This window comes from Megalobrama amblycephala, linkage group LG17 (assembly GCF_018812025.1).
Source record: "Megalobrama amblycephala isolate DHTTF-2021 linkage group LG17, ASM1881202v1, whole genome shotgun sequence".
Taxonomy (NCBI): Eukaryota; Metazoa; Chordata; class Actinopteri; order Cypriniformes; family Xenocyprididae; genus Megalobrama; species Megalobrama amblycephala.
Genome location: NC_063060.1, coordinates 20743363 through 20767349, shown reverse-complemented (window position 1 = coordinate 20767349; position 23987 = coordinate 20743363). Strand labels below are relative to the sequence as shown.

Sequence of the window (23987 nt, the reverse complement as noted above, 5' to 3'; positions counted from 1 at the left end):
TTACTGAAAAGTAATCTGACTATGTAACTTGCGTTACTTGTAATGCGTTACCCCCAACACTACCTGTTTACAACTGGTATTAAGATGCGTTTTGGTCGATTGGATCACAAGTAGACACGGGAGACACATTCAAGTTTACACCTGGTGTTTTAATCTGTCTATTTTGTCCACTTTCAACCACTTCGGTCCTGATTTCTTCAAGGTAAATGTATGTTTTTTTTCAGATCTTTCAATCTAATGGACAAAATAAGTTAACACAATTTACATTTGAAAGCGCACGGACACAACAGAAAAACATACGGGCAGCATTCAGCTTTCGTTTCTGCTCTGACAGCTGTAAGACCGCTGAACGCTGTGAGTGTGTGTAAGGCCCGGAACACACCAAGTGGACGCAGACGAACTAGTGGCGATGAAAGCAGACTGCTAGCTGGATCACGTTGGCAGTGTCTGGGTCCAAAATTGCCCTGACACACCAAACCGACGCTCGACACCCGACGGCCAAGTAGCACGTCTGTTTTGCACCTGTGCAGTCTTTTGTGGCTTTTCAAAACAAGCATACCACACAAGTCCTGAAAAGTGAAGCCAAAGTGTCTTGTTCGCCCCCAAGTGGCTGGATGCAGTATAGGTCATAAACCCCGCTCTCCATGTAATGTAATGGGACGTGAGTGATACAAACTAAACAGTCAAATTACACATTAGGCAGTCTTTATCACGCGGATGTTAGTTAAAGGGTTAGTTCACCCAAAAATGAAAATAATGTCATTTATTACTCACCCTCATGCCGTTCCACACCTGTAAGACCTTTGTTAATCTTCGGAACACAAATTAAGATATTTTTGTTGAAATCCGATGGCTCCGTGAGGCCTGCATAGGGAGCAATGACATTTCCTCTCCATAAAGGTACTAAAAACACATCTAAATCAGTTCATGTGAGTACAGTGGCTCAATATTAATATTATAAAGCGACAAAAATATTTTTGGTGCACCAAAAAAACTAAATAGCGACTTATTTAGTGATGGCCGATTTCAAAACACTGCTTCAGGAAGCTTCGGAGCGTTATGATTCTTCTGTGTCGAATCATGATTCAGATCGCGTGTCAAACCGCCAAAATGCTGAAATCACGTGACTTTGGCGCTCTGAATCGCTGATTCAACACGCTGATTCATAACGCTCTGAAGCTTCATGAAGCAGTGTTTTGAAATCAGCCATCACTATATGCAGGCCTCACGGAGCCATCGGATTTCAACAAAAATATCTTAATATGCGAACATCTTACGGGTGTGGAACGGCATGAGGGTGAGTAATAAATGACAGAATTTAAATTTTTGGGTGAACTAACCCTTTAAAGTGTTCATTCTTTAAATAAGTTTGTTTTTAGTTAGTTATTTGATGCTATAAAAAATGGGTTTTGACGTTATGATTGACAGTTGAAATTGACAGCTTCTCTGAGTGAAGTAACCATTGAAGCACCAACAGAATTTTTTTCTGGATTTTCGGGAGGAGATTGAAGCTTTAACTTTAATTTTTTGCATTTCCAGAACTGTTTATTTCACACCAACATAATGAGTTGTTCTGCAGTATTAACTGATTCTGCAGGAGTGTGGACGGGACCTTGATATTGTGGCTCCACTTTGCGCTCACTACTTCACAGACTCGGGCTTCAGCTTCACTATGCGCAGACTCGAGACTCAAGAGACTCTGTCAGCACCATATTGACACACCGGCGGCTTCACTTACTACAATGGAAGAGAGTGAAGGAGCGTCGTCCATCCTTTTTTACAGTCTATGGTTCAAACACATTCCACCACATAAGCGTTACACTACTAAAGCAATCTCGTCTACTGTGTTTTCAACTACCTCTGGAAATGGTTAAAAGTAAACAAGCTTAAAACATTTTAGACCCCTTTTACACCTGTATTTAGCGTCGTCCACTTGTGATCCAATCGACCAAAACGCATCTTAATACCAGGTGTAAACGGCCTAAGATGCAGTGCACAGAATCTAAAGGAAGAAAAAGCATATGGCCGCAGGCTCAAAAACTGAGGAAGGTCTCATTAGTCTTTGCAGGTTAAACATTTCACCAACTGCAGAATGTATCACACATGCTCTAATGCAGTGTTTCTCAAACTGGGGTACGCGTACCCCTGGGGGTACGTGAGGTGACAAAAAGGGGTACGCGAACAAAATGCGGAGTAGTTAATTTAACTTAACCATACCTTAAAATAATATTAAAACCGAGCATGTATTTCTAACTGGCAAAATGCCGTAAATCCATTACATTTAATCAAATTGCCTTAGCATGCATATGATAGATTGCGTGCCGAATCTGCTGCCTTAAATCGCGCTAAATTAATGCTGTTCTCGACAATGCACTTTTGTAAAAGTGGGGATTGAGCACTTACTAGCATGAAGAACAAATATAGACACAGATAGTGGATTAATTTCGATTTAAGACTCAAACTTTTTCCGATACAAAAACATACCTTGTGTGAGTTCTTGTATTTAATGTTGATAACGAGGAAGAATGCAGTTGTACCCAAATATCCACATGACTGCAAACGTGCATTATTATACAACAGGTCAAAAAACAAAACGTACATTTTAAACACAGTACTGTCAGTATTTATTCTATTTTGCAACGAAAAAATATTTCTAACGAAAACCAGAGCACAACTACAACACACGAATGCGGCTTTGAACGAATCATGAGAGTCAAAGATTCAATGATTCATTCACAACCACTTGCTTCGTTACTGAATGAATGACTCGATGACTCACTCATAAAAACAGTGACTTGCTGCCACCTACTGGCGGTTTTATTTTAATATTTAAAAGTTTTTTTTTCTTGGTTTTACCATCATTGCATATTTCTCTATTGAACATTTTTTATTTAAAACATTATTTATTTTATAAAGTTATTCATAAACGTAAAAATATGCACTGGAAAATTTAGGGGGCAAATATTGTCCCTTAATGGAAAAGGTGTGACTGCAGTCGAAGTGGAAGAGAGGGGGTACGCAGAAGGATGGTGATCCCGTCAGGGGGTACTCCACGCTAAAAAGTTTGAGAACCACTGCTCTAATGCATGCAGACAAATTTAGTTTGTGTCTGTGCAGAATTAGAGACATTTAGCAAATCCAGTTGAACAAAGAGCTTCATAATGCTTCCATATGGAGAGCATTAGCTCTATACGGCAGAAAGCAATGAGTCATTTTATGTGTTCGGAGGTTAACCTTCATGGTAAATGACCACGGGTAATGACGTCCTCCTCGACAAACATCCGTAAAACTGACACTCTTTTTCCAGCACCTTTGCCAAGCATTTGGATCTCAACAGTCGTCCCACCTGTGTCACGAGTACAGAGGTCTTCTGTCTACAGGTATAATCTACTTTTCATTAAGAGCCCCACTGGCCTGCTGATAGGAGCAGGTGTATGTGTGGCTTTATCTGTACGTTCATGCGCGTGTAAACGTGTAGGAGCGTAATCACACGTGAATGTTTCAGACCGACGGCCCGTAAAGGTGGTGTCGCCGTACCTGGCGTGCAATCTAGGCGCTCGGCTTTACCTGCTGTTAGGAGCAATTTGCGCTCCCTGAAATCAAGCGTCAAAGTACGTTGGCTAATATGATTTTAATCCTCCTTGACCTTAAAAAACCAGCAGGGTCTGGTTTTGATGAAGTAATACATGAGACCCCATGTTTCTGAGTCAGAGGAGACACAGATGATCCTCCATATGTACGTGTCTGATATCCAAAGATCTCTTAGATTTGTATTCATTTACATTAGAATTATAAATTTAATAATATTCACTACTGAATTTATTTGATTAAAACTACAGCCAAAACTGTAATATGTAAATATTATTTTGTAAATAACTTTCTTATTTGAATATATTTTAAATGTCATTTATTCCTGTGACACAAAGCTGAACTTTCAGCATCATTAGCTATTATACTCCGGTCTTCAGTGTCACGTGATGCTTCAGAAATCATTAAAATATGTCGATTTAGTTTATTTTCAATTATACTACAGTTATATTCCAGTTGCCCAACTATAATAAATTAGTGGAAACTGTGGTTACCATGGTAATTTTAGGTATGGATGATCTCTGTCGGCCCCCAGTGTCTCAGAAACGTCATTACAGCACTTGAGCCTCGCGACTTGCCGTAGTTTAAACATTAATCACATGTATGAGTTGTCAGGAAGAAGAAACAATAGAGGTTCTTAGGCCAGAGCTGAGAACGCGACCCTATGGGCGATGAATGATGCCGCTGCGCGAGCGAAGTGTCCGCAGGTGACTCACCTGCGCGAACCGGTCGCGTGCCCGCGCTTAAACGAGTCATGCAAAATACAGTCCTCGTATCCGGAGCAATGAGTAAAGAAGCAGGATACGGATCAGGAATGGAAGAGTAGCTGGGTACACCTGATCCGTGCATGCCATGGGGAACTGCTGGGCTCAGTGTTTTGGGCTCTTTAGAAGGGAAGCAAACAGGATACAAAGAGGAGGAGGGTGAGTCATTCATGGGGTTGTTATTTAATATTAAGTTTTTAAACAAAATAGTATCTTGTGATCTTTGGCAGCTTGATTCGCCTGTTGTCAGGTGCATTGCATTGAGCACTCGTAGAGCCGGTGAAAGTCTCTGGATCTTGTAATAAAGAATAAAAGCCTATATATTAACACAGCTTAACTATTACATTAAATACGCAGAGTTTTGGTTGAATGCAACTGATATCAGTCCCATTAGCAATGTTTATTTAGCGAACGAATCGTTCCTTTGAAACGAATCTTTTGAATGATTTACGTGAGCCGATTTGCATCACGTTTGTGATTCACTTAACTGCTAGGGAGAAAATATGCATATGTAATTTATATTTTGATAAGGGACGCAATTAAGTATTTAATTATTATAATATTTACTGGATGCATAAAAATGCGCAGCGATGAATGACACATTTGAACTTCTATTTCACACTTTTGAGCAATGATTCGAATCCGTTTTTTAAACGAACTGTCCGAGCGAACCGACTCGCCTGAATGACTCGACTCATCAACGCTACTCTAGTTTCCGCATTAGTTGATGTCTGATCTCTGGACCCCGCCCAGAGTCCTCTTGTGAATCCGCCCTGGGACATCAGCTTTGTGTAATTTATCTATATCTTAATTTATTTATAGGATCTAAACCAGGAATGGTTACTCTTTTGTTTTTATATGTTGTCTGTAATGATTATTAATATTTTGAAAAGCAAAATCTCAGATTTTTTTTTTTTTTGATATTGATGATATTGGACAATGTTACTTAAATATATATATATTTTTTAAATATAAAGCAGTCTGGCCTGATGATTTCATTTATTTATTTATTTATTTATTGCCAATAGGTCTAAGTACTTCAGAAGTACCACTGCTGGGGAACATTATACCATTGAGGTACAGCCATCATAATTTATTTAAAATTGAAAATTATACAGTCAAACCAAAAATTATTCAGACATTTTTAATATTTTTGATATATTTTTATTAGAGGGTGCAGGACACTATAGTTCATTTATGTAAGTGAGGATAGCAAAATAAACTCTGACATATTATACCCAAAAATTCTTCATACAGTGGACTACCAGTAAAATTGATAAAAATTTGGAACCAAAAATTATTCAGACACTTTGACCTGACCATGTTTTGCTTAAGTGTAACATAATTAAGATTACTTTTTTCTGACACAGTTTAACTCTGAGATCTTACCATTTTTTTAAACTATAGTGAATAAACTGTATTAATGAATGAAATGTTCAAGGTGTCTGAATATATTTTGGTTTGACTGTATATAAATACATTGTTATCGCTGTGTAGTTTGAGTGACATCCATGCGTTCTGTTACAGTTTGAGAACCTTGTGGAGAGCGACGAGGTGAGGACACATTTAAAGAAACACACTCGTGTTCTTATAATATTCCTCCTTTGTTTAGACGTCAACACTTTTGCCTTCTTTTTCAGGGTGAGAGCTCGCAAAGCTGCCCCAGGTATGGTCTTATTTAATTTTGACTCTTTTACAGTACACTCAAGTTAAGCAGTATGTACTATATAGCAGATCTCAACAGCTTGATTGTTATATCATCGAAAATTATAAACTATTTATCACCTTTCAATATATTAAAAGTTGAATATACTGTAAAATACGTCCAAATTTACCAGCATACAGCACATATAGTAAACTGATGTAAAGAAATATATATTATATAGCAAGTAGCAACACTTGGCTGTGTAACTGTATAAACTTGACTTGACTGGTGCTTTAGAGTAATGTCACTTGCCTGACTGGTTTTCAAGTTTTATTTAAACAGACTGCAGACATGTTAATTTATATTTCCTTTGTGGCAGCTGTAAACTGTTTTTTAACATTTACTAGAACATTTTCTCCTCATAATCCTATAATTTTGCTGCATAACACGGGGTCCTAACCAGACACGAAGCGATAAGATTCCAGCGACAAGCAATTTGTCTATCCACACCAATCGCTACGACTATGAGATACAACAGAATCAATCAAAAATCACAGCCAATCAGAAGAGCATGTGGGTGGAGCTTTCTCTGCAAGCACGCTGCACTTGCAACGAAATTGATAAGCACGTTATCATAAATATTACACCCTTTTAACACAATTAAAAATATACACTGAGTGACTGAAACAATGTTTGTCATAGAATACACGTTTGAATGTTTTTGTTTCTTTTAATTTATTTTGAATTATCCATTATGGCTATAAAGGTCACACAAAATGATATTCAAAGTCGTGTTAAAGGATTAGTTCACTTTAAAATAAAAATTGATGTGTTTGTATAAGAAAAATATACATATTTAACAAGTAAAATATCTAGCTTCTGCCAGACCGCCTTCCATATTGAACTTGGGAAGAAAGTGTAACGCGTCTCTAGGTTTGCAAAGGGGCGGAAAGTTTCCGGTAAATTTCCGGAAACTTTCCACGGGAACTTAACCTGGGGAATTTTGGAAATATTCCAATTTGGAAACTTAACAGGAATTTATGTGAATTTATGGGAATTAATTGGAAATTTTCGGAAATTTATATACATTTTTAATATTTATATAAAATGTATTGTATAAAAACAAATATAAACATGAAATAACAGTTGTTTATTTTTTGCATTCAATTAATTCTAATTTAGTAAAAAAAAAAAAAAAAAAAAAAAAAAAAAAATATATATATATATATATATATATATATATATATATATATATATATATATATATATATATATATATATATATATATATAATAAATATATATATTGCAGCAATTATGTGTTATTTAAGTGTCACATGATCCTTCAGAAATCATTCTAATATGCTGATTTGATACTTAGTTATTATCATTGTTTGAAACATATGTGCTGCTAAATTTTTTTTTTTTTTTTTTGTTTGGAATCTGTAATACTATTTTCAGGATTCACTGATTAATAAAAAGTTAAAAAGAACAGAATTTATTCGAAATAGAAATCTTTTCTAACAATATCACTTTAATATCACTTTTTAATCAATTTCACACATCCTTGCTGAATAACAGTATTCATTTATTTCGAAAAAAAGAAAGAAAAATATTGTTACAAAAGATTTCTGTTTTAAATAAATGCTGTTCTTTATATTTTTATTCAACAAAGAATCCTGAAAAAAGTATCACAGGTTATAAAAAAATATTAAGCAGCACAACTGTTTCCAACATTGATAACTGAGTATCAAATTAGCATGTTAGAACGATTTCTGAAGGATCATGTGACACTGAAGACTGGAGTAATGATGCTGAAAATTCAGCTTTGCATCACACAAATAAATGAAATTTTTATGTTTATCAAAATAGAAAACCATTATTTTAAATTGTAGTTATGTTTCACAATATTACTATTTTTTTCTGTATTTTTTGATCAAATGTGCATGATATGGACTGGGGGAATTCACAGTGCATGCAGGGGGTGTGGCCTCAATAGCCCTGCAGTAAGTAGTGTGCTGTGTGAATGTGATTGAGGAATGTGCAGGGTAAAAATTCAAGTAAAATTGCATTAAATATGGTTGTTTTAACCAAAATTATGCTGCAAGATGTTTTTTTCAACTACATTTAAATACCCTGTTATAGGCTAACCTGCAATTTTGCAAATTCCCTGTTTATTCCCATTAATTTCCATGTAAAGTTTCCAGCTTTGAAAATTCCCGGAAGTTTGCAACCCTATGCGTCTCGCAGTTCAAAACGCTTGCGCTACGTCCCACGCCTTCCATATTCAACTTATAAAAAAACGTAACTGATTAATAAATTAATTTAAATTAATTAAAATAATGACATAAATTATAAGCCAATTATGAAAAAATGTTCAGAGTTTTCAAGTTTAGATTTTTAACAAAAATTAAATTTGTACCAAGGGGGCGTTTTGGTAAAATGCCCCACTCAGACAAAGCAATTTGCTTTATACATTTACAGCAAAAGAGTACAAGCAGTTTTAGCTTAAAAATAAAAAGACAAGCCAAAATTGCACTAGATAAATATGAATATTTATTAATGAACGATGTTGAAAATCACCCTATTTGAATAATATTGCTAGCTGATGCTAACTGGCTAGTTAACTAGCTAGCTGATGCTAACTTGAGGTCATTTTTGAATATAAAGTCCAAATATTTTTATTCAACCACCTAGTTAGATTACATTTGATGGGAAAAACAAAGCATGTGATGTTCAGAACATGGTAACTACAGTAATTATGATGCTCTGACGCTCGTTGCTTATCGCCTTTGTTGCTGGTTAGGACAAAAAGTCTGATTAACAAGGAAAAGATACATATTATCATATTATATTAGTGTAAGACGACTTTGATTTGAAGACGGTGACATCAATTTTGTTGCATCAGTCTGAGCATAAACTGTTTAACTTTTAAACTGTTTATGGATAGTATGATGGATATTGTCCACAAAAAGTGCAAGACTTATTTCTAATATATTGATTTCATATTTGTCAAGACTAGCCATTTTATGGACTGTAATTAGTCACATTCCTGTCAGATCAGTACATCACATCATGGCATGAGGTCACATAGATTTTGATTGGCTGATGGAGACTCTGAACTCTACTCTGTCTTCTGTCATTGGTCCAGACCTATTAGCGAAGAGGAGATCAGCCACTTGAAAGAGCAACGCTATGCTGCCATCACAGACCAACAAGCCCTGATCGACAAAAAGCTGAATGCTGAGGTACAGCGGGTCACATCCGTACCCCCATCACATGTGCCCTGATGAAATGTTCACAATAAGACCAGAAACTTGTTTATAATGTAAACAAGATCTTATGTTAACTTGAAATATTTAAATGTTTAAGGTCAAAACATGTTGCCACAAAACAATGTTTTTACCTTTAAGTTAGAGCTTACTTTGAGTTTATGGTTTTATTTGTTGTTTTCCATTGCTTTGGTTTTCACCCCAGCTGAGTTTAGTTAACCTTCCCTTCCTGTTGTGATTTCTGCCCAGTTAGTGGCAGAAGAGGAGAAGTTAAGGCTAGAAGAGGAGGCTGTTTTTGCAGCCCAGCGCGAGGCAGCGCGGCTCGCTAAGGAACGAAAGCTAAAGGAGGTGAGGCGTTCGCACTGAGCGCGCCCAGCCCTTCTCTTAACCCCGCCTACTTACCTTCAGCCACATCCTTCTCATTTATGACATGCCTTCAGTTCTGTCTAATCTATATGTATCAAATTTGATTTGAACAGGAAAAAAAAACTGATTTGAGTTTTAAAGTTATGCATTGTATATCATGTATTTTTGTTGAAATTACTCATCTTTAAAACGTACTGTATATTGATTGTTATAACGCAATGAATATTTGAGATCAGGGACTTATAAACAGGATTGAAGGCTCTTAATGTTGGTCCAGCATCAAATATTGATCAACTTCTTCTGAATAAACCCAGCACTTAATGCTGATTAAAGTAAAATCGATCTGCTTCCAAGAAAACCTTCTCCACCTAAAACTAACTATCCTAAACTACATGCCTCTCATGCCTCTCACTGTTTTTATTAGCATTTTTCTTGTTTATTTGCCCTCATGTCTTCTGTTCATTTTTACTTTCTCTAATTTTGCTTTCCACCGTGATTTGTGTGTCTGACCATCTGCTAATATTACATTTGGTGTCTGTTTCCCAGTAGGGCACTAAACTTTGGCACAAACAGTTAGAAGTAATTTTAGCCTTGTTGTTGTTGTTGCTGTTTTTGTAAATCTGAGCGATACCATAGCACTTGTATTAGCAAATATTAGTGGAAGTGAGTCAGTCGTCATTCTTAAAATGTCCTGTTTCAGGGGAAGCAGCAGCCGCAGAGGACCAAACCCAGATCAGAACCAGAGAGCGATGACCCTCGGCACAAACCGTAAGTTCATTCTGCCCTGAAGAGAATGCAAACGGTATTCAGTGACCCCAAAAACATTTTGAACACTTAAGAATGTATGAGTGTCTTTGCATTAGACACGGATTATCAAACCAAGTGGCATGTGGAAACAAATGAAGCAAGACTTTTCTTGAGAAATATCTTCCATTTTTGCCATTTTTATGATTGCCAAAAAAATCAAAAAAAATGCTTGTTTGTAGAGCTGCATAATTTGGCCAACGTTTTTTCATTATATGCATCTGACAAAATCTTCACTTCTACAGTTTTACTGTAATAAGAGGTTCATCAGACTGTCATGCTCTACACGTATCTAACAGTGTTTTGCAGATGGATGAGCAGTGGTGGATAAAGTATTTGAAAGCCATATTTGAGTAAAAGTAGATATCTTACCAGAAAATGACTTTGGTAGATGTTAAAGTCACTGTTTAGAATATTACTTGAGTAAAAGGTTTAAAGTATGTGGTATTTTTTGTAGTATGAAAAGGATTTTTTTGATATTAAACGTACACTATAAAAAGTAATACGCTATATCTACTCAATAAAATTTTGGCAACAGATTACAAGCAATATTATTAATTAAATTCAACAATTAGAATTGAGTTAGAATTAATGGAATTCATTCCTTAAATGTCAACCATTTAAAACGAGTGGACAGACAGACGTCAAAGATGAATTTTTTATTTTTTATTGCCAACATTGAAGACACCTGGTGATGATAAGCAGAATCATTGAAGGAAAGAGAAACACAAGAATTAACAGAGCTTTAGATGTTGATTTCATTGAAAATATTTGATCACCATTATGGTGATCAGTGTTTCTTTTAGTTGGGTGGTTTGACTCTTTGCTTTTTATGTCAGTTTGTGGTTTTTGCTAATTTTACACATTTTAAATGTTTGACTTTTAAGGAATTAATTTGATTCATTCTGACTCAATTCTTATATATTGAATTGAATTAACAAAATTGCTTGTAATCTGTTGCCAAAATTTTGAGTAGATAGTGTATTACTTTTAACAGTGTACTTAAGTACTGAAAGTAAAAGTACAAGTAAATGTAAAAATACAAAAGAAGCAAAAAAAGTATTACATTTTTATATACACAGTTTGAGCAGCAAGATTGTGTTCAGTTTTAACTCTTTCTTACATTTTGTTTTCTTTTAATTAAAAAAGGCAAAATGTTTTAAATATAAAATATAGTAATATATTAATTATATATTATTCTTTATATGTATACTTTCACACATTATTTGGCTCTATTTTAGAAAACTTGATGATTATCTAATCAAAATATGTGTTACAGTGCCAATAAAAAAAAAGAACTGAAATCGAATACATTTCATATTTATGTTTCTGTCGCTGCATGATGAGAATACAGTTTAAATATGCAACTTCACTGGGTAATGAATGCATAACAGTGAACAAATGGATATAAACGAATATATAAACTAATGCAAATGAATGTTAACAATCGTGACATTAAACAGTTGGTGTTTTTGTCACATTGTTTTATCCGCTTAAGGTATTTACTACTAGCATCCTCAGCCTCGATGGCAAATATACTACTGTTCTCCACTAATGCAGCATCTACTCAACAAACAAATTACTTTATAATGATATGAAAACATGTACTGTAGTGTACACTGTATAACATACCGTTTTGTAGTTTGTTTTAAAAATCCATTTTTGAAGTGTCCCGCTCTGTTCAGCGTGCAGCCTCACGTCACGTGTCAAAACAAACTCTACGAGGCATCAGTGATAGTTTTTATTTCGCCTCTAGAGGCCGCTCTCATACTGTATAATGACAGCGCACTCTTCTCAGCCGCTCCAGCAACGGACGCAACCCGGAAAATGAAATCAACCGTGGTTGTGCGAGCACTTGTTTGCACATGCTTGCTTGCAGTCTGTGTTCTTCCGACTTTATTTTGTAGTAAATAACGAAAATGCTTTGGAAAATGTATTGGAGTAAAAGTAAAAGTTGACAGAAATATAAAAACTCAAGTAAAATACAGATTCTCCCCAAAAATACTCAAGTTCAGTAAAGAAGTATTTTTACTTCGTTACATTACACCACTGCGGATGAGGTAACTGTGTGTGTGTTTCTCCAGCAAAGCGTCGGATGGAGAGTTCGAGGTGTACCTGCAGAGTGTGAAGGCTCAATCTGAAGCATTTCGCGGAAACAGTCAGTTCCCTTTAACACACTGAAATTAGAATATTATTAGACTACATGAATTTAAATGAAAAATATGAATCTCTAAATGCAAAAATCTGTATCAATTGTGTCTGTGTGTTAAGGACTCAGCTCTGAGACGAATGTGGTGACCCCGAACACCGAGAGCAGCTGGGACTTCACCAGTAAGACTGACGCCACATCACTGGACCTGGAGTGGGAGGATGAGGAGGGTGAGTGACTGCACAGAACTGTGATAACATTTGCTTCCTGCATTCAGTAATCATTTATGAGCACCATACACACTATGAAGGAGTCAAGTCACTAAATGCCAATTTGAATGTTGATGCTTTGCTGTTTGATTCTGTTTGCTTTAAATGCCACATCCAAGTAAGTGTTTAACTTGCATTTTGGAGTGTTTATTAATCTTGGTTAACATTTTAACATGTACAAATACACTTATAAAATCAAAATATGTGCCTGTTAATGCAATGTGAACAAACACTGAACCACTGTTTTAATTAAAGTGCTCCTATTATGGTTATTACCTTTCATGTAGTGTGTAATATATATATAAGGCCCTATGCTTTCCGCATTTCGGAAAAAGGACATGAATGCATGAACTTCATCTCCAGAGCCGCACTGAGAGTCACTTCGTGAGAATTTTACTGTTTCATTTGAGAAAAACTATCTTCTATCTTATATCATAAGCACACAGAAACCCAAAGGTCTTCACGGCAACCTGTCACAATAAAAGTTCGGTTTAACTTAAAGAAATAGTGACAGAAATATATTACTGTTGTACAGTAGAATTTATCTACATCTCCATGTAATATTAACACGAATAATAATAATAATAATAATAATAGTAGTAGTAGTAGTAGTAGTAGTAGTAATAATATTATTATTAATAAATTATTAATTATCAGAATTGTTTTTTGGGGTGTTTTTTTTAATGGCATGCACTGATAAATTTTGCATAGGGACATGAATTAACAGAGCAAATAGGGTTAATATAATCCATGCGTCTTTACTGTAATTAATTCATTTGTGGCATTACACAGGAATGAACCGAATGGGTCCTGCGTGGGAACGTTCCAAAACGGAGGAGGACATTTTACGAGCGGCGCTCCGTCCTGGCGGGAAACAGCTGGACAGCGGCCCCACCTCCACCTCTGAGGACTCCAACGCTCTGGAGTGGGAGAACGACTTTGTCAGCGCACATCCTGAGGACAGTGGTGACCATGGCGACGAGGACTTTGAGGGATTTGTTAATCCAGTACTGGACACGCCCACTGAGGAGGCGGAGCATAAGGCCAGCTCTGACCAGCAAGAGAGATAGTCTACGGCAAGAGACAGTGAGACTGCAGCGATTTCAAATGCCTCATTCCAATTCAGTGTGATGTGACTGCGGACGGTCAGTTCAAATTAATGTATTAAATGAAATTCATAATTCTCAGTGTGAGAGAAAATACAAGGAACAGAAATGCTTTTTATGGTTTGTCATTGGGTGAATATCATGAAAATCGTCATAATTTATCCCAAAAAAATGTTTATATATATATATATATATATATATATATATATATATATATATATATATATATATATATATATATATATATATAATTAGAGCTAGCATTGTGACATTCTCACTACTTTGATGTATGTTTAATTTTTATTTTCAATATTTTTACTGATGTCTGTATTATATGGAAGCTTGTTTCCGCCACTAAATAAAAAAAGGTAATTGTGACTTTTTAATTTCACAATTCTGACATTATAACTCACAGTTGCAAGTTTATTTCTCACAATTTTGTCTTCTTTTCTCAGAATTACGGAAGAGGATTAGGGCCAAGCAATAATAAAAAAATAAACCATCTCGAGATTAAAGTTGTTAAATTTTGAGAAAAAAGTCAAAATAAAATGTTGAGAATAAACTAATTAAATTACGAGAAAAAACTTGTTAAATTTCAAGAAAAAAAGTCGTTAAATTTCGAGAAAAAAAGTCGAGATAAAATGTTGAGAATAAACTTGTTAAATTATGAGAATAAAGTCATTAAATTACGAGAAAAAAAGTCGTTAAATTATGAGAACAAATTCGTAATTTAACGAATTTGTTCTTGTAATTTAACGACTTTTTTCTCAATTTAATGAGTTTATTTTCAACATTTTATCTTGACTTTTTTCTCAATTTAACGACATTTTTCTCATAATTTAACAAATTTGTTCTCGAAATTTAACGACTTTTTTCTCGTAATTTAATGACTTTATTCTCAACATTTTATTTTGACTTTTTTTCTCGAAATTTAACAACTTTAATCTCGAGATGGTTTTATTTTTTTTATTATTGCTTGGCCCTAATCCTCTTCCGTACAGAATTGAGATATAAACTCACAATTGTGAGAAATAAAGTCAGAATTGTGAGATATAAACTTGCAATTCTCACTTTTCTCACAATTGTATGTTATAAAGTCAGAATTGCAAAATATATACGGAATTCTGGGAAAAATATTTTTTCCTTAGAACTGGACTTTATAATTCACTTTATAATTGTGAGTTTATATAATAATATAACACAATACTGACTTTATAACTCACAATTGCGAGTTTATATCACGTAATTCTGAGGATTTTTTTTTTTAATTCAGTGGCAGAAACAAGCTTCCATAGTATTACAAAAAAAATACTGTGATACAAGAATTTCTAACTTTTAAATCAGCATAAATTGGAGTCGATACAATAAATGCAGCCCTGTATATACATTTCTCAATTTAAATGTGGCTTCTTTTCTTTTTTTGCATTATGGTAATGAGAACTGGGTGGGAAATGTGCTCAGTGGTCACAATCTTTATGGATCTAACAGAATGCTTCATTTTCTTTATGCAAAATATAATTTCTTTCGGGATGAAATATGACCTGGACATGTTTGTGACCAGTTTCATGAGATTCACTCCATTAGGTCACAGATTCATTAGGATTTGTGTTCCATGGGTTTATTTGCTCTGGTTTTGAATAAGTAGATGCATCTCTAATTTATTTTTATTTCTTTCATTTGATAACTGGGTGAGCAATGTCTTGCGGTCGTTCGGCCTTATTTCAGAAGTTTTCATTAAAGAACCAAATCAAGTGCAATTTTAGAAGATGAGGGAAATTTCTCAAAAGCCACAAATGTTTTCCAGAACCATCATAATTTTTCTTTTGCATGGTTAATATGATAACACTTATATCAGACATTATGTGGTATAACAGGTGTGTGACTGTCAGGGAATGTGGGCCCTGGTATGATGCATATGAGACACAGGACAGTTTGAAGCAAAATACCTTTTGGCTACAATTTTCTTCCTTGAGAAAACAAAAATGCATTGGAACACATTTAAATTCCATAAGTGCTTTTAAAATAGTCACTGATTATATGCCTGTATGTGTCTGTGGGTCAAAGGGTTTGTGGTCGACACTTCTTGGAAATAGCTAGCGTAAACAGCCAGCTTTTTAAACTCTGCATTTTTGGACAAAATTGATCAGAAAGAGGGAAAATACTTCATGGTGTAACATGGATCGTCATATTCTACCTCTGGTTTTGATAATCCTGATGTTGAATAATCCTGAATGAATTCATACTGTCTTACTGTATCTAAAAATGATCAATGATTTTGATGTGCATATCTTTCAGGAACATGTACAAGTTGTGAAGTCAAAGAAATATTTTGCTCAAAGAAAATAAGGCATGTTTTTGGCATCGATTGTGACAATATTTTCATGAATTCTTATATACAACACATTATTCTTTTTCCTGTGATGTGAAATGTCTCATTTCACAAAATCACACTGGGCCAAAAATATGCTTATATTTTCTTTCATAGTATGATATTATCTTTTTTTTCCCCATTTAATTTCAAAGTGAAATATGACCCGAACATTATTTTTGTCACCATATAGACGCCATATATATATATATATATATATATATATATATATATATATATATATATATATATATATATATATATAATAATATATATATATATTATATATAATATATAATAATATATATATATATATATATATATATATATATATATATATATATATATATATAATTTTAAATGAGGCTGTGAGGGATAGATGTTTTGTCTTTACATTAGTACACTGTATAAAGGTCCTAGATCATGTAATTTTCACAACTTGCAACTGTTTTTCTATCTTTCACAGCCTCGTTTTCATTCCTATCAAAAATTAAATATGGCGTCTAACCTGACTAAGGTCTATAGTGGAACATCAAGTAACTTAATTGCTGATGGTATTAGCATCTTGTTTTTTTTTTTTTTTTTTTTTTTTCTGTCTGCCATGAACAGGATGAACAACCTCTTCCATTGACCCCCATATTTCCCTCGAATTCTGAAATCAACCTAATGCTTTTAAATGTTTTCATGAGTTCTGATCTGTATATAATGGATTGTAAAGCAGACACTAAAGGCCTTTAAGAGTAGTGGAGACTCGAGTCTGACGCGACGGCGTCTGTAATCTAGTTGTAGGTCTCTGAGGACTGATGTGCAGAACATCAGCGCACACAAGAGCTGTACAGCACAATCATGTCGTGTCGTTTTCTTATTCTACCAGCACACCTCAAAAGAAATGTATTCATGTCATCAGAATGTAAAGTATGTATGATTAATGCAGTGTTTGTTGTTGATCCCCCCTCTTCTTTTGAGTCTGTTGACCATGTAACTCTTCCTGTTTGAAGTGTTTGGGAGCACATTTGCAAAGATACATGAATGTTTGTCCACCAGTCAGAATTAAATAGGTCCAAGTGATTGTAAATGACGACATTTGAAAATGCAGCCCTATCTGTGTTTATGGTGGCATATTTATGGGTTAGTAGCTTTAACTGATTCCCAAATGGAAACACTGTTACCAGGCCTTATTTTGCATTATGAGAAGTGTGTATATTGAAATAATATTGGCTGTTCTCAATTTGAGGAAAATAAAATGGATGCTGAACATTCCAAGAAAGGCTCTGGACTCACATTTCCAAAGCGCTTCCCAACTCTTCAACAGCTTAAACTTGCACAATTTGTTGAAATGTTTCCTTGTGTTGGAAGAACTTTAAATTTCTTTTTACAGTTCTGATTGTTTGTGATGAACCTGTCATTCAGATACACTGAACGTAATTACAGTTTTTATTATCCAATCTCCAGACCAGAACATAAGACCTTGGGTTAGATCTGACTGCTAATAAACAGATAATGATATTACATCTGTCTGTTTGCATCTCTATGAGGGAAAATTAATTTGATGTTACATGTTGGTCTGTTTCAGTTGGGGACACAGGGTGTATGGTATATTATTTTCCCCTAGTTTGTCTTCCATATTTTTTCTTCTGCAGTTAACCCTTGTGCGGTCTTCGGGGTCTTTTTGACCCACAAAAGATGTTTGCTCAAATTTAAAAAAAAAAAGTTCTCTTTGTCCACATGGCATGAGACTTTGTACGGGTGTTAACACTTTTAAGATCTACAAATAAAAAAAAAATTGGAGTGATATCTTGTTTTTATGTTAGTGTAAAAAAAAAAAAAAAAAGTCTCTGGAGACCCCGGGCAACAAAATGTAATTTTGTAACAATATAATATATTTTTTAAAAACCAATGTAATTTTACTCTGTTTATTCATTTTTTTCTCAACATTTGTGCAGTATTTGGAAGATTCGTGATATCTTTTAAATTTATATAAATAAATTAAAAAAATATTTTTTGAAATAGGTTTTTATGCATGAACAGCTTTTTATGTAAATAAGTTATTTCTAACTTTCATTCATGTGGATAACATGGATAATTTAACTTGGTTTAGTGTAAGATTTTTGCCCATCTTTTGAAAAATGCAGTTTTAAAAGTAAAAAAAAAAAAAAAAAAAAAAAAAAAAACTATCACTTTTACCAGTAGATGGCTGCAGAGCTCCACTATTTGCTATGTGCTATTTGAATGACTGAAAGACATCTTTTCACAAGTTTTTTTTTTTTTTTCAGTTGGATTCATATCTAAATGTTATGAAATCACAATTATAACAATAAAAATTACTTTGTCAAAGTTTAGCATTTTTTGTGCAGGGCAAAATCAATTTTTCAATAATAATTTTATAATAAAAATAATAAAATAAATAATTTTTATTTTTGTGTGTGCGTGTGTGTGTGTGTGTGTGAGTATGTCCATTTTGTATTGGGGATGTTTTTTGCATTTTTGGAAGTGTGCCACTTCATTTCTGTCTGTGTGTGTTGTGCATTGTTTCTGATTTTGAGAATGGATTTTGTCCAGTTTCTAATTGGGGTCTTGTGGGTTACATTATTGATGATATTATTGAAAAACTGATTTTTTTTTTTTTCTCAGTACAAAAAATGGTAAACTTTGACAAAAAGTAATTTTTATTGTTATAATTGTGATTTCATAACATTTAGATATGAATCCAAGTGAAAAAAACTTGTGAAAAGACATCTTTCAGTCATTCAAATAGCACATAGCAAATAGTGGAGCTCTGCAGCCATCTACTGGTAAAAATGTTAGTTTTTTTAATTTTATAACTGCATTTTCCAAAAGATGGGCAAAAATCTTACACTAAACCATGTCAAATTATCCATGTTATCCACATGAATGAAAGTTAGAAATCTGGGCCTTTTATAAAGTGAATTTTACATAAAAAGCTGCTTTTGCATAAAAAAAATAAATAATAATAATTAAAAAAATATATATTTTTTTATTTATTTATATAAATTTAAAAGATATCACAAATCCTCCAAGTACTGTGCAAATGTTAAGTAAAAACATTAATAAACAGAATAAAATTACATTGTTTTTTAAAAAATATATTATATTGTTACAAACTTGCATTTTGTTGCCCGGGGTCTCCAGAGACCCCGAAGACCACGAGTGTAGTCCCTTAAATGAAGACCGCACAAGGGTTAAAAATGGTGTTTTAATTTATTTTTAATCTCACACCTTTTCTGTTTCTGTCTTTACTCTGGTTATATTTGGTTTTCATTAGTTCAGGCTTCTTTTCAGAAAAGGCTCTCTAGTGGTGTGTTGTAAACACTTTTAACATAGTAGTTTCTTTCAGATATTTTTGGAGTTTTTCCTCCATATTTTTCCATATTCTTCTCATTGCTTTGCCCTGTTAAAGGGAATAGCCTATCTGTAAAAATGGTCATGTATTAATCAATTTTTATTGCCAGTGTGTGAACGAAACTGAAAACGAGACCTTCCTTGACTCCCAAGTTGTCTATGAAAGCCTGTATAATGATTATTATGTGAAGGACTCGGGACGTTTTTGCCAGGAAAATCAAATGAAGCTGATGTTTACCCACACTCCTGAGAGCTTCTCTTCCGTTTAGTGACACATAATGATGAAAGAGCCATTCTGTACTATAATGTCAATATGTCATGCAAAAAAAGGGATACATTCAAACTATAGTCTCACATAGTTCACTTAACGACCACCGGTGTCGCTAATAAGAAGGTAATATGAATTTAGCCCCTTTAAACAAAACCCCTGCTTTTCTCTGGCTATTATATATATATAGATAGATGCACGATGCAAGATGCACGTGGAAATTTGTCTGATCCTTGTCGTGATTGCGGGCAGCAGTGCAAAATTGATTCTGCGCTACATAAATGTAATATTTTATGTGTTTTAAAATATTGTAGATTTAAGTAGCAAATAAGAATTGCTAAAATTATTGAATATATTTTGAGACAAAGGTCTTAATAATTTTCAGTTTTGTTCTGGATAATTAAACCAACAGTTTTTCAGTAACATAATAATAAATGTATGGTATAACAGCAAAAGGCACCATATTTAACATGATTATAAATAGTTAGCTGACTTTTCCATTTGTTGATATGACATGGTTAAATTCAGATGGTAAATATATATCAAACTGGATATCCACCTTAGAGATAATCACCATATTTATAATGAAACCATCATATTTAAAAATATGATATTAATCATATATAATAAAATATCATATATTGTTACTACTGTAAATCTATATTAAATTATTATGGGATCTTATTCGATGCTTTCGGAATCTTTACTATTTTTTAAAATGATTTTGTTTATATATTTTTCTATATTAGTATATTTTAATGACAGCATATTTATTGAACAAAAATTAATTCTTTTATTTGTCAAAATAAACATAAAATAGTACAAACTTTGATAAAATGATTGTTTTGAACAAGTATTAACATAGTCATTATTAAAATTATTTTAGCTAAAGTATTTGTATCAGTACTGTGTGCCTTTTACCTCATGCTGGGGAGCCTTTTACCCCGTGTGTGGGGTACTTTCATAAGATTTTTAAACAAAATAAACCACTTTTATGATTTACTTTCACACATCTGTTGCTCCATAAATGTTCAATACAAACATATATATTTTTTCTGCAATCATACACTATAGGAGTAATGAAAAGCATATTATTTTCTTAAGGTGTGCCTTTAGCCCCGTTGTACCCTCTATATATAAAGAGAATAAGGGTGAAACCCATAGACTGTAGGTGAAACCACAATGATAATCTGCGATACAAATTTAATGTAGACCTGGAAATAGATTTTCATTATTTTGAAAAATGTGAAACAAATATTTAAAAACTTAGGCTATTTAAGATTCTGCTATATTTCTATGTTAGCCTACTACTCAAATAAGGAAACTTTGTGATAGCCTTTCACATTAACTATTACTTTTAATAACTTTTGAACTCATATTAGTAAACAAAAAATTTGTAAAAATTATATATATATCTTTCCTGCCTGTTCATGTAGCGCCATAATTACGATCTGGAAGTAATATTTTGCCCTTCCGTGGATTTCTTTCATGATAAATAATAGAATTCAGATTGAGAACAGAAACAATTTTTACAGTGAAGGCGCTACACAGACTGTAATGGCACAAATTAAACTGCAGGTGGCGGTATAGTTTCATGAATAAAATCAATGACTCCAACAAAGTACATGGACGCAAATAGCTCCGCACATCCACAGAGTTTAAATGGCTTTATATGCTACAAAGTTAATGAATATTAAAATACATTATTAAATGTTCAGATGTATTCATATATATATAATCTTAGATTATAGTATCTAACTTTGTGTAAATCAGTTAAAGGCAGTTTATTCCGCATGCTATTGAGGGTCATCGATTGGAGGTCATAGTGTTTACTCTTTTCTTACAAGCACAATGATACAGGGATTTTGTCTCTTTCACCAGATGAAAGCATCAGCCCAGGGGAAAGAGCCTTGAGGTAAAAATAAATTGCTATTTTTCTCTCCTGTCTGCAGCTCCAGCAACACACACTCAGAAGGGAAACCAAAATGAGTAAGATATACGACACACAGAGAGAGGGAGAGAGGGAGAGACTAACTGCCGTTAATGCTCTTATTTGATCAATAGCGTTGTTGTGGTCTAATGAAATGAAACCGACGTCAGTTACAGTAACAAATATTTTATGATCTGTTCTTTATTTCATACAAATGTAAGTGTACAGCCTCAGATCAGTGATCGAGGAAGGGAAATGTTCTGGTAGAGATAAAAACGTGTTACGCTTTCTAATTTCCTGCTGTTGAAAATGACTAATGATTTAAGAGTGATGTTAAGGAACTAAGGCTCGTGAATGAGGGCATCGGTTGCATTGCTTATATGGTGACTTTTTGGCATGTAGCCTATTATTGAAGACCACAAATTGTTAAAGGTGCCATCGAATTGAAAATTGAATTTACCTCGGCATAGTTGAATAACAAGAGTTCAGTACATGGAAATGACATACATTGAGTCTCAAACTCCATTGTTTCCTCCTTCTTATATAAATCTCATTTGTTTAAAAGACCTCCGAAGAACAGGCGAATCTCAACATAACACCAACTGTTAACGTAACAGTCGGGATAATTAATATGTACGCCCCCAATATTTGCATATGCCAGCCCATGTTCAAGGCATTACACAAGGGCAGCCAGTATTAACGTCTGGATCTGTGCACAGCTGAATCATCAGACTAGGTAAGCAAGCAAGGACAATAGTGAAAAATGGCAGATGGAGCAATAATAACTGACATGACCCATGATATCATGATATTTTTAGTGATATTTGTAAATTGTCTTTCTAAATGTTTCTTTAGCATTTGTTGCTAATGTACTGTTAAATGTGGTTAAAGTTACCATCGTTTCTTACTGTATTCACGGAGACAAGAGAGCCGTCGTTATTTTCATTATTATACACTTGCAGTCTGAATAATGCATAAACACAACTTCATTCTTTATAAATCTCTCCAACAGTGTAGCATTAGCCGTTAGCCACGAAGCACTATCAAACTCATTCAGAATCAAATGTAAACATTCAAATAAACACTGTACTTACGCGATTAGACATGCTGCATGACGAACACTTTGTAAACATCCATTTTGAGGGTTATATTAGCTGTGTGAACCTTGTTTATGCAATGATAGAGTCGAGAGCTTGGGAGGGGGCTGAGAGCGCGAGCAATTAAAGGGGCCGCAGCCTGAATCGGCGCATTTCTAAATATGCCTCAAAATAGGCAGTTAAAAAAAAAAATAAAAAAAAAATCTATGGGGTATTTTGAGCTGCAACTTCACAGACACATTCAGGGGACACCTTAGACTTATATTACATCTTGTAAAAAAACGTTTGATGGCACCTTTAAAGGAATAGTTCACTCAAAAAAATCTGCAATTCTGTCATAAATTGCCCACCCTTTTGTCATTCTAAACCCACTTTTTCATCATGAAAGATGTGAGGCAAAAGATGGGCAAGACTTTCAGCAAATAACAACCTAAATTTTATGTTTTAAAGCAGATGTTTGTTTTTTGTTTTTTTTTTGCTGGTGACTATTGCAGATTCTGTTTCATGCCAACTTTAACTGTGAGCAGGATTCTATTTACTAACTAAGAAAGTTTCAGTGTTTTGGAGGCTATATGGCAGCCATTGCTACAGTTAATTCCTAACGACGCATTATTACAGTAGCCTGTAGATGCAATAATATAAGCCATATAATGCTGACAGAGTAGTGCGCTCACCTATAGCATCAGCCAGGCAACAACAGCAGTTATGGATTTTAAGATTAAGATCATATCTGTTTAATAGATAGCTTGGGGACACAAAAGAGATATTGTCAAATTATAATAAATGCATATTGTATTTCTATTGGACTGTGTCTGTCTGTTTTTTTTTTTTTTTGGACAGTCACCTGGATTGTGAGTGTGACAGGAAGAGAGACACCCATACACTGAGATGCAGCACTGGACGTGGCAGCATGCCCGTCAGAAATGTAATACGTTTTTGCCGCGATGCGACGCTCACGTTCAGCCCACGCAGGGTCAAAGAGATTCATCAAAGATGAAATAT

General features: G+C 34.1%; 1 protein-coding gene across 2 annotated transcripts; it reads left to right on the top strand.

Moving 5' to 3' along the window:
• The first annotated feature begins 4178 nt into the window (after positions 1 to 4178).
• On the top strand, positions 4179 to 14075 carry ap1ar (adaptor related protein complex 1 associated regulatory protein). 2 transcript variants are annotated; one of them, XM_048164305.1, is made up of 10 exons: positions 4180 to 4511; positions 5381 to 5429; positions 5880 to 5906; positions 5993 to 6018; positions 9148 to 9244; positions 9518 to 9616; positions 10335 to 10402; positions 12523 to 12596; positions 12710 to 12817; positions 13649 to 14075. In XM_048164305.1, exons 1-10 carry the CDS (start codon positions 4441 to 4443, stop codon positions 13924 to 13926), a joined length of 897 nt encoding a protein of 298 aa, XP_048020262.1. In that variant the 5' UTR covers positions 4180 to 4440; the 3' UTR covers positions 13927 to 14075. The 2 variants fall into 2 exon arrangements, with proteins under 2 accessions (XP_048020263.1, XP_048020262.1); XM_048164306.1 differs by lacking the exon at positions 9518 to 9616 and having other exon boundaries at positions 4179 to 4511.
• The last annotated feature ends 9912 nt before the right edge of the window (positions 14076 to 23987 follow it).